Source organism: Oncorhynchus tshawytscha, linkage group LG16, assembly GCF_018296145.1.
Source record: "Oncorhynchus tshawytscha isolate Ot180627B linkage group LG16, Otsh_v2.0, whole genome shotgun sequence".
Lineage (NCBI taxonomy): Eukaryota > Metazoa > Chordata > Actinopteri > Salmoniformes > Salmonidae > Oncorhynchus > Oncorhynchus tshawytscha.
In genome coordinates this window covers 6,204,166-6,216,281 of record NC_056444.1, presented here as the reverse complement: position 1 = coordinate 6,216,281, position 12,116 = coordinate 6,204,166, and the positions used below count along the sequence as shown (strand labels likewise).

The 12,116-nt window shown below is 47.0% G+C and overlaps 1 protein-coding gene across 1 annotated transcript in view; it reads left to right on the top strand.

Annotated features, from left to right (window-relative positions):
* LOC112221468 (extracellular sulfatase Sulf-1-like) overlaps positions 1–12,116 on the top strand; it is an 88,265-nt gene that overhangs the window by 51,452 nt on the left and 24,697 nt on the right. Inside the window, exons 6-9 of the mRNA XM_042298709.1 lie at positions 24–174; positions 3,592–3,767; positions 4,465–4,593; positions 6,541–6,597. Of these exons, the coding sequence (XP_042154643.1) occupies positions 24–174; positions 3,592–3,767; positions 4,465–4,593; positions 6,541–6,597 (513 nt within the window). The remainder of the gene's footprint in view (positions 1–23; positions 175–3,591; positions 3,768–4,464; positions 4,594–6,540; positions 6,598–12,116) is intronic.

The following is a 12,116-nucleotide window of genomic DNA, read 5'->3' as shown; positions in this document are numbered from 1 at the left end:
CTCCTCTCCTGTCGTCTCTGCAGCACCCCCAGTTATAACTACGCCCCCAACATGGATAAACACTGGATCATGCAGTACACCGGTCCCATGAGACCCATCCACATGGAGTTCACTAACTTCCTGCACAGAAAGAGACTGCAAACACTCATGTCAGTGGACGACTCTGTACAGAAGGTAAGAGGATTTGTCTCCACCATTTTGTTTATTCATACGTCAATTCACATCCCTATGAGCTCATCTCCTCTAATTGGTCAGTGTGAATTCCAATACTGCTACTGATGATCGACTTTTCATATGAAAGAGAGAAATACATCACTGTATTTTAGATGTTTCCAAAACTTAATTGCTCTTTTTGAGTTTTTATTATAGATGGATATTGGCCTAATTCTGCCCTGCATGCATTGCTTGTAGTTTTCCTCTGGACATGTAGGAGAATCTTACAGAACTCTGCATGCAGGATTTCAATGGGGTGTTTGTCCCATTTGATGAAATCTTGTTTTGCAAGTGGACCCCACACCTCGCTGCCTTAAAGTACAATTGGTTCAATGACACATTCCATTAGTTTTAGCCAAATTTGAATAGGTATTTTAATTTTAATTTGTCTTTTAATGGCGTAGAATGCCCTGCGTGCTTTCTCTCTGTGTCTCAAAGGGTACTGTCACGCCCTGACCTTAGAGAGCCGTTTTAGTTATCTATTTGGTTAGGCCAGGGTGTGATGTGGGGTGGGCATTCTATGTTTTGTTTTTCTATGATTTTGTATTTCTATGTTTTGGCCTGGTATGGTTCTCAATGAGGGACAGCTGTCTACCGTTCTATCTATCGACTTAGGTAGCCCTTTGCCCTCCTTTCTTTGTGGGAAGTTAACTTTGTTTGTGGCCCTTAAGCTTCACGGTTGTTTTGTATTGTTTGTTTTTGTCGGGCGTCATATATATAAAAGGAATATGTACGCTCACCACGCTGTGCTTTGGTCCTCTTCATTCCTCTTCATGCTGTGATACTCAGTTCATTCATCTCATTAAGGTGTCCAGTTGTGCTTATTTTTAAACCTCAGTAATTATAGTGTGTACAGAACTTTAGTCTAATTCCCTGAGATCTGGATCTTCTCTGGAAAATCATTAGTTTAGTCTTTTGGGGGTTTACTGCCAGGGCCCAGGTCTGGTAGTACTGCTCTAACAGGTCCAGGCTCTGCTGTAGGCCATGTGCTGTGGGGGTTTACTGCCAGGGCCCAGGTCTGGCAGTACTGCCAGGGCCCAGGTCTGGCAGTACTGCTCTAGCGGGTCCAGGCTCTGCTGTAGGCCATGTGCTGTGGGTGACAACAGGCATAGGTCATCTGCGACGAGTAGGCATTTAACCGCTGAATTGTGGAGACTAACACCAGGGGGTGAGGATTTTTCTAGAATAGTGGCCAACTCGTTGATGTAAATATTGAAGACTGCAGGGCTCAGATTACAACCCTGACGAAGGCCCCGCCCTGGTTAAAGAATTCTGTTCTTTTCTTACCAATTTTAATGCTGCACGTATTGCCAGTATACATTGATTTAATTATGTCAGATGTTTTACCCCCTACACCACTTTCAATAACTTTGTAGAACAGTCCTGTTTGCCAAATAGAATCAAATGCTTTTTGGAAGTCGATAAAGCGAGCGTATATTTTGGTATTATTTTGGTGGACATGTTTATCTATCAGGGTGTGTCGGGTGTAAATATGATCAGTCATGTGATGTGTTGGTATAAATCCAATTTGGCTTTTACTCAAGACATTGTGCTTATTTAGAACTCTTACATTTATAATACTACAGGTTACAGGTACCAAGGTTACTGTACACACATTGTTAGGGTCCAATATGTCTCTGTTCTTAAAGATTGGGGTTATGAGTCCTTGATTCCAGATGTCAGGGAAATAAGCTACACTCAGGATCAAATTAAACCGTTTTAAAATAGCCAATTGAAATTTTGCACTAGTGAGTTTGAGCATTTCATTTAGGATGCCATCAGGTCCGCATGCTTTTTTAAATCTGAGGGCCTGAAGTTTCTTATTGAGCTCCTGGTCAGTAATAGTTTAGTTTCTTATAGAGCTCCTGGTCAGTAATTGGGGAGTCCAATGGGTTTTGATGGTCCTTTATAGCTTTTTCTAATCCATTCAACTTCTCATGAATTTGGCGTTGTTCTGCATTTGTGTCAATTTGAACGGTGTTGTAGAGCGTTTTAAAATGGGTTTGTCCATATGTCACCATTTTGTATCGCTAATTCCTCTTTTTTACATTTTTTACGTTTTATCCAATTTTGCCAGACGTTTTTTGGGTTTATGGACTCAGTTAGTGTCAGCTGCTTGCTGTTGTACTGTGATTTTTTTGGTTCTGAGTTTATAGAGTTTTAAAGTCTGATGGATCAGCACTGGATCAGCACACACCATCACCACCGGCTCCGCATCTTGAGTGAGGGCCGGAGAGCTGGCCTGAGGAGATGCCTTGCATTCGGGCACCGCCCCCAGAAGGGGGAGAGAGCGGGCCTGAAGAGATGCCTTGCATTTGGGCACCGCCCCCAGAAGGGGGAGAGAGCTGGCCTGAAGAGATGCCTTGCATTTGGGCGCCGCCCCCCAAAAGGGGGAGAGAGCGGGCCTGAAGAGATGCCTTGCATTCAGGCACCGCCCCCAGAAGGGGGAGAGAGCTGGCCTGAGGAGATGCCTTGCATTCGGGCACCGCCCCCAGAAGGGGGAGAGAGCTGGCCTGAAGAGATGCCTTGCATTTGGGCGCCGCCCCCCAAAAGGGGGAGAGAGCGGGCCTGAAGAGATGCCTTGCATTCGGGCACCGCCCCCAGAAGGGGGAGAGAAATGACCTGAAGAGATGCCTTGCATTCGGGCACCGCCCCCAGAAGGGGGAGAGAGCTGGCCATCGACAGAACGAGGAAGAACTAGACTAGCAGTAGAAATTGAATGGGTTAAACTGATGCGAGAGTTGGGGATAGAGGATGCATCTGTCATTAGTAATGGTTCACAGTAACATGTCAAACTGACCCTTTACAGAAATAGCTCGCCACAAGGTTAGAATATGACTCAGCGCTAAAACCGACCTGGTCCCGAAAAGAGTATATAAGGAGAGTGCCTTCCTTAAGAGGGCATGATAGTGCTACTTGACTTATCACCGACAGACAGCTCGTTATCCTTCAACTATCATCAACCTAAAAGGTCATATCTGACTTTCATACTCTAGAACAATTGTATCTCTTGACTTCTGATTTCTGAGACGACTTGTATCACTTTCGACGGGGGCACCTTAACGGTCCTATAGCAAAATCCCCTACCACGACAAGTCTCACAGTAATGAAGGCATAATTCACCATTATTTGGGTCTCTGTGCTTTTGGTTGGACAGTTTTTTCCTGATAATTTTACAATCTGCAACAAACCAGTTCAGATGAGGTCTTTTATGTTTTGTTTTAATAACAATTTAAATTGTGCTTCTTTTGCCGCTTGCCTGAATATAGAGTAGGTGTTTTTTACTGCTAGATTGATGCCTTCTCCCTCTCTCCCGCTCTGTCTCTCTCTCTGTCTCTCCCTCTCTCCCGCTCTGTCTCCCCCACCCCCCCACCCCAGGTATATGAGATGTTAGTAGAGAGTGGGGAACTGGACAACACCTACATAATCTACACGGCTGACCATGGCTACCACATTGGCCAGTTTGGGCTGGTCAAGGGGAAGTCCATGCCCTACGACTTTGACATCAGAGTGCCCTTCTTCCTCCGCGGGCCCAACGTCGAACCTGGAGCCGTGTAAGTAAGCCTTGTCCAAGCCACAGGGTAGGAGCCCATTTCTGTATTTCCTGTTTCTGTATTTCCTGTTTTTGTATTTCCTGTTTCTGTATTTCCTGTTTCTGCATTTCCTTGTTTCTGTATTTCCTGTTTTTGTATTTCCTGTTTCTGTATTTCCTGTTTCTGTATTTCCTGTTTCTGCATCTCCTGTTTCTGTATTTCCTGTTTCTGCATTTCCTGTTTCTGTATTTTCTGTATTTCCTGTTTCTGTATTTCCTGTTTCTGTATTTCCTGTTTCTGTATTTCCTGTTTCTGCATCTCCTGTTTTGTATTTCCTGTTTCTGTATTTCCTGTTTCTGCATCTCCTGTTTTTGTATTTCCTGTTTTTGTATTTCCTGTTTCTGTATTTCCTGTTTCTGTATTTCCTGTTTCTGTATTTCCTGTTTCTGCATCTCCTGTTTCTGTATTTCCTGTTTCTGCATCTCCTGTTTCCTTATTTCCTGTTTCAGCATCTCCTGTTTCTGTATTTCCTGTTTCTGCATCTACTGTTTCTGTATTTCAGTAGCGTGAGGTCGCTTGATGTACAAGTACACCCCGTGGACCAGGCGCTAGTCTGTTGCAGGGAGTTAGCCCCCCTCAATCCATCTCCTAATGCTGAGTGCCAAGCATTGGTTGTGTCTGTTGGTGTTAATGACGTTGTTGTACTGTTCCTCCCTAGTGTCCCTCAGCTGGTGTTGAACATTGATCTGGCCCCCACCATACTGCACATGGCTGGGCTGGACACGCCTCCAGACATGGACGGGAAGTCCATCCTCAAACTACTGGAACAGGAGAAGACTGGAAACAGGTAGGAATGGGGTTCATATACAACAGGTAGGAATGGGTTTCATATACAACAGGTAGGAATGGGGTTCATATACAACAACAGGTAGGAATGGGGTTCATATACAACAACAGGTAGGAATGGGGTTCATATACAACAACAGGTAGGAATGGGGTTCTTATACAACAGGTAGGAATGGGGTTCATATACAACAACAGGTAGGAATGGGGTTCTTATACAACAGGTAGGAATGGGGTTCTTATACAACAGGTAGGAATGGGGTTCATATACAACAACAACAGGTAAGAATGGGGTTCATATACAACAACAGGTAGGAATGGGGTTCTTATACAACAGGTAGGAATGGGGTTCATATACAACAGGTAAGAATGGGGTTCTTATACAACAGGTAGGAATGGGGTTCTTATACAACAGGTAGGAATGGGGTTCATATACAACAGGTAGGAATTGGGTTCATATACAACAGGTAGGAATGGGGTTCTTATACAACAGGTAGGAATGGGGTTATTATACAACAGGTAGGAATGGGGTTCATATACAACAGGTAGGAATTGGGTTCATATACAACAGGTAGGAATGGGGTCATATACAACAACAGGTAGGAATAGGGTTCATATACAACAGGTAGGAATGGGGTTCATATACAACAGGTAGGAATTGGGTTCATATACAACAGGTAGGAATGGGGTCATATACAACAACAGGTATGAAGGGTGGCATATAATTTTGAAATATATATTCTACTCAGGCCTCCCGAGTGGTGCAGTGGTCTAAGGCACTGCATCACAGTGCTAGCTGTGCCACTAGAGATCCTGGTTTGAGTCCAGGCTCTGTCGCAGCCGGCCGCGACCGGGAGACCCATGGGGAGGCGTACAATTGGCCCAACGTCGTCTGGGTTAGGGGAGGGTTTGGCCGGCAGGGATGTTCTTGTCCCATCGGGCTTTAGAGACTCCTGTGGCGGGCCGGACGCAATGCCCGCTGACACGGTCGCCAGGTGTACGGTGTTTCCTCCGACACATTGGTGCGGCTGGCTTCCGGGTTAAGCGGGCATTGTGTCAAGAAGCAGTACGGCTTGGCTGGGTTCTGTTCCGGAGGACTCACGGCTCTCGACCTTCGCCTCTCCCTAGTTCGTACGGGAGTTGCAGTGACGAAACAAGACTGTAACTACCAATAGGATACCACGAAATTGGGGAGAAAAATCATAAAAAATTCAACTCAACATTTAGAACGCTCAACATTTAGAACACTCAACATTTAGAACACTCAACATTTAGAACACTCAACATTTAGAACACTCAACATTTAGAACACTCAACATTTAGAACACTCAACATTTAGTCATTTAGTCAATATTGTCTGCTATAAAACATTGGATACATTTAGATCACGTCATGCTGACGTTTTAAACATTGCATTGTTTATACACATATTACAAAACACACCAAAATATGTAGCGATTACATAAAGCACACACTTCCAGTCTCAAAATAAAACATTGACAGAGCAAAAGTGCATCCCAAAGGGCTCCATATGAATGTTTTATAAACTGACACTAGTCTTAACCAGAGCACTATGGGAAATAGGGAGACAGAGCAAGGTAAAACAAAACATCTGTGGGATATCGATCCTGTAAACCAAGTCAATGATTCAGGGTTTCATGTTGAACACATTTCAGGTCCTTATCTTGACTCCGCAAATTTTTTGGAATCTTATAATCATAGCTCTGGCTGTACACTGGCAGACCAACGTAGCTCATGGTTTGGAGTCCCAAATGGCACCCTATTCCCTACGTAGTGCACTGCTTTTGACCAGGATCCTATGGGTAACTCAATTTGTCCTGGTCAAATGGAGTGCACTACTTAGGGCGCCATTTGGAAAGGAGCCATTGGTAAGTGTAATGCCAGGCCCACTTTGAATTCTATCAACTAAAGAGGCATTCTGTCTTTCCAGATTCAAACGCAATCGGAAACCCAAAGTCTGGAGAGATACATTCCTGGTGGAGAGAGGGTAAACTGACACACACACACACACACACACACACACACACACACACACACACACACACACACACACACACACACACACACACACACACACACACACACACACACACACACACACACACACACACACACACACACACGGAGGTGCACTCATACACAAGCACGTGCCCTCACACTGTCAAAACTCACAGTATCCTCTTCAGACAAGCACACACACACACAGGCCGGTTGGGGATATCTATTTTTAGCATTATTTGGTCGACGTTAGGAGCTATAAATGCCTGCCTGGTGCTTCGTGAAAGTTCACACATGGAGGCGTTTGACACTAAGAGCTTTAAAGTGACATATGTTTGTCACTTAAAAAAAAAACTTTGTTGCTTTTCTGCTCTGTGGTGCCTGCATTGGAAGACTGGCGAGGCTGGTGCCATTTGGGATGTAACCCTCACACACACAGTCATCCACTCCTGTTCCCCTTATCGTCTCCCGTTCAGTTCCAGGAAACTGCCTCGCATTCCCTTCAGCTCATTGGCTGCTCTGTTCTGTTCCAGTTAACTGCCTCCCATTCCCTTCAGCTCATTGGCTGTTCTGTTCAGTTCCAGTTAACTGCCTCCCATTCCCTTCAGCTCATTGGCTGCTCTGTTCTGTTCCAGTTAACTGCCTCCCATTCCCTTCAGCTCATTGGCTGCTCTGTTCCGGTTAACTGCCTCCCATTCAGCTCATTGGCTGCTCTGTTCTGTTCCAGTTAACTGCCTCCCATTCCCTTCAGCTCATTGGCTGCTCTGTTCTGTTCCAGTTAACTGCCTCCCATTCCCTTCAGCTCATTGGCTGCTCTGTTCTGTTCCAGGAAACTGCCTCCCATTCCCTTCAGCTCATTGGCTGCTCTGTTCTGTTCCAGTTAACTGCCTCCCATTCCCTTCAGCTCATTGGCTGCTCTGTTCCGGTTAACTGCCTCCCATTCAGCTCATTGGCTGCTCTGTTCTGTTCCAGTTAACTGCCTCCCATTCCCTTCAGCTCATTGGCTGCTCTGTTCTGTTCCAGTTAACTGCCTCCCATTCCCTTCAGCTCATTGGCTGTTCAGTCCGGGAGCTCCCATTCCCTTCAGCTCATTGGGCTCTGTTCAGTTCCAGTTTGCCTCCCATTCCCTTCAGCTCATTGGCTGCTCTGTTCAATTCCAGGAAACTGCCTGCCATTCCATTCAGCTTCATTGGCTGTTCTGTTCTTTTCCAGTTAACTGCCTCCCATTCCCTTCAGCTCATTGGCTGCTCTGTTCAGTTCCAGGAAACTGCCTATTCCCTTCAGCTCATTGGCTTTCTGTTACATAACTGTTCCCATTCAGCTCATTGGCTGCTCTGTTCTGTTCCAGGAAAACTGCCTCCCATTCACCAGTGCTCTGTTCTGTTCCAGGAAACTGCCTCCCATTCAGCTCATTGGCTGCTCTGTTCAGTTCCAGGAAACTGCCTCCCATTCCCTTCAGCTCATTTGTTCTCTTCAAACTGCCTCCCATTCAGCTCATTGGCTGCTCTGTTCTGTTCCAGTTAACTGCCTCCCATTCCCTTCAGCTCATTGGCTGCTCTGTTCCGGTTAACTGCCTCCCATTCAGCTCATTGGCTGCTCTGTTCTGTTCCAGGAAACTGCTTTAAAAATGGTCAAGTTGTTGAGTAATGACTCTCTCACATCCTTTAATACAGTGAGCTCCAACAGTATTGGGACAGTGACAGTTTTGTTTCTGTACTTTGGATTGATGACATTAAAGTGCTGCCTGTCAGCTTCAATTTGAGGGTATTTTCATCCATATCAGGTAAACCTTTTAGAGATTACATCACTTCCTGTACATAGTTCCCCCGTTTTAGGGGACCAAAAGTATTGGAACAAATTCACTTACCAGTGTAGTATTTGGTTCCATATTCCTAGCACACAATGACTACATTAAGCTTTTGACTCTTCAAACTTGTTGGATGCATTTGCAGTTTGTTTTTCGTTGTTTCACATGTTGTGCCTAATGGAAATTATTGGTAAACAGAGGATTGTGTCATCTGAGTCACTTTTATTGTAAATTAAACATATCAATGCTACCATGATTATGGATAGTCCTGAATGAATTGTGAATCATGATGAGTGAGAAAGTTAGCCACAAAAATATCATACCCCCAAGACATGCTAACCTCTCACCATTACAATAACAGGGGAGGTTAGCATTTTATATCATAACTCCAAGACATGCTAACCTCTCACCATTACAATAACATGGGAGGTTAGCATTTTATATCATACCTCCAAGACATGCTAACCTCTCACCATTACAATAACAGGGGAGGTTAGCATTTTATATCATACCCCCAAGACATGCTAACCTCTCACCATTACAATAACATGGGAGGTTAGCATTTTATATCATACCTCCAAGACATGCTAACCTCTCACCATTACAATAACATGGGAGGTTAGCATTTTATATCATACCTCCAAGACATGCTAACCTCTCACCATTACAATAACAGGGAGGTTAGCATTTTATATCATACCTCCAAGACATGCTAACCTCTCACCATTACAATAACAGGGGAGGTTAGCATTTTATATCATACCTCCAAGACATGCTAACCTCTCACCATTACAATAACATGGGAGGTTAGCATTTTATATCATACCTCCAAGACATGCTAACCTCTCACCATTACAATAACATGGGAGGTTAGCATTTTATATCATACCTCCAAGACATGCTAACCTCTCACCATTACAATAACAGGGGAGGTTAGCATTTTATATCATACCTCCAAGACATGCTAACCTCTCACCATTACAATAACATGGGAGGTTAGCATTTTATATCATACCTCCAAGACATGCTAACCTCTCACCATTACAATAACATGGGAGGTTAGCATTTTATATCATACCTCCAAGACATGCTAACCTCTCACCATTACAATAACATGGGAGGTTAGCATTTTATATCATACCTCCAAGACATGCTAACCTCTCACCATTACAATAACATGGGAGGTTAGCATTTTATATCATACCTCCAAGACATGCTAACCTCTCACCATTACAATAACATGGGAGGTTAGCATTTTATATCATACCTCCAAGACATGCTAACCTCTCACCATTACAATAACATGGGAGGTTAGCATTTTATATCATACCTCCAAGACATGCTAACCTCTCACCATTACAATAACAGGGGAGGTTAGCATTTTATATCATACCTCCAAGACATGCTAACCTCTCACCATTACAATAACAGGGGAGGTTAGCATTTTATATCATACCTCCAAGACATGCTAACCTCTCACCATTACAATAACATGGGAGGTTAGCATTTTATATCATACCTCCAAGACATGCTAACCTCTCACCATTACAATAACAGGGGAGGTGAGCCTTTTGGGGGGGGGTATGATATTTATGCCTCTTACTTGCTAAAATGTAGGGCCTATGCACAAAAAAAGTGCTGTAATCTCTAAATGGTTCACCCAATATGGATGAAAATACTCTTAAATTATAGCTGACAGTCTACACTCATAGTTATTGTATCATTTGAAATCCAAAGTGCTGGAGTACTGAGCCAAATCAAACAACAGAATTGTTACTATCCCAATACTTTTGGAGCTCCCTGTATTCCTATGTTCAGAACTGTTGTGTTGTTTGCAACTGTCCTTGGCTGTAATTGTAGCTCCAGCACATTACCTACGGTCTGAGCTCCATCTACACTAACACTACGTTCTGTCTCTGGATGCCAAGAAAGCCATCCCCGGACTCTGACCCATCCCGTTCCAGCCGGCCCAGACCAGGCATCCCAGCCAGCCCAGCCCAGGCATCCCAGCCAGCCCAGACTAGGCTTCCCAGCCAGCCCAGCCCAGGCATCCCAGCCAGCCCAGACTAGGCTTCCCAGGCATCCCAGCCAGCCCAGCCCAGGCATCCCAGCCAGCCCAGCCCAGGCATCCCAGCCAGCCCAGCCCAGGCATCCCAGCCCAGCCCAGGCATCCCAGCCCAGCCCAGCCCAGGCATCCCAGCCAGCCCAGACTAGGCTTTCCAGCCAGCCCAGCCCAGGCATCCCAGCCAGCCCAGCCCAGGCATCCCAGCCAGCCCAGCCCAGGCATCCCAGCCAGCCCAGCCCAGGCATCCCAGCCAGCCCAGCCCAGGCATCCCAGCCAGCCCAGACTAGGCATCCCAGCCAGCCCAGACTAGGCATCCCAGCCAGCCCAGACTAGGCATCCCAGCCAGCCCAGACTAGGCATCCCAGCCAGCCCAGACTAGGCATCCCAGCCAGCCCAGACTAGGCTTCCCAGCCAGCCCAGCCCAGGCATCCCAGCCAGCCCAGACTAGGCTTCCCAGGCATCCCAGCCAGCCCAGGCATCCCAGCCAGCCCAGCCCAGGCATCCCAGCCAGCCCAGCCATCCCAGACTAGGCTTTCCAGCCAGCCCAGCCCAGGCATCCCAGCCAGCCCAGCCCAGGCATCCCAGCCAGCCCAGACTAGGCTAGGCTTTTTCCCCAGCCCAGCCCAGGCATCCCAGCCAGCCCAGACTAGGCTTTCCAGCCAGCCCAGCCCAGGCATCCCAGACAGCCCAGACTAGGCTTTCCAGCCAGCCCAGCCATCCCAGCCAGCCCAGACTAGGCTTTCCAGCCAGCCCAGCCCAGGCATCCCAGCCAGCCCATCCCAGCCAGCTCATCTCAGCCTATCCCAGTCAGCCAATCCCAGGACAGCCATCCCAGCCCAGCCCATCCCATCCCAGCCAGGCCATCCCAGCCCAGCCCATCCCAGCCAGCCATCCCAGCCCAGCCCAGGCATCAAAGGCAGCTCATCCCAGCCAGCACATCCCAGCCAGCACATACCAGCCCAGGCATCAAAGCCAGCTCATCCCAGCCAGCTCATCCCAGCCAAGCCCAGCCAGCTCATCAAAGCCAGCTCATCCCAGCCAGCTCATCCCAGCCAAGCCCATCGCAAACCTTCCCAGGCCATCCCAACCCAGGCATCAATGCCAGCTCATCCCAGCCCATCCCAGCCAGCCCAGCCCAGCCCAGCCCAGCCAGCCCATCCCATCCCATCCCAGCCCAGCCAGCCCATCCCAGCCCATGCATCAAAGCCAGCCATCCCAGCCCATCCCATTGCCCATCCCATCCCAGCCCATCCCATCCCAGCCCATCCCATTGCAACCCTTCCCAGCCCATCCCATCCCATCCCATCCCATTGCAACCCTTCCCAGCCCAGCCCAGCCCATTGCAACCCTTCCCAGTACATCCCAGCCATCCCAGTTCTACCTCGCTCTAGAGTGCATCCCAAATAGTACCCTATTCCCTATGTAGTGTCTCTAGTCAACTGGCACCCTATTCCTTATGTAGTCTCTCTAGTCAACTGGTACCCTATTCCCTATGTAGTGTCTCTACTCAAATGGTACCCTATTCCTTATGTAGTGTCTCTACTCAAATGGCACCCTATTCCCTATGTAGTGGTTTTGACAGGACCTATAGGGAATAGGGTACCATTTGGGGTGCACGCTGCCCTTCTCTCTACCC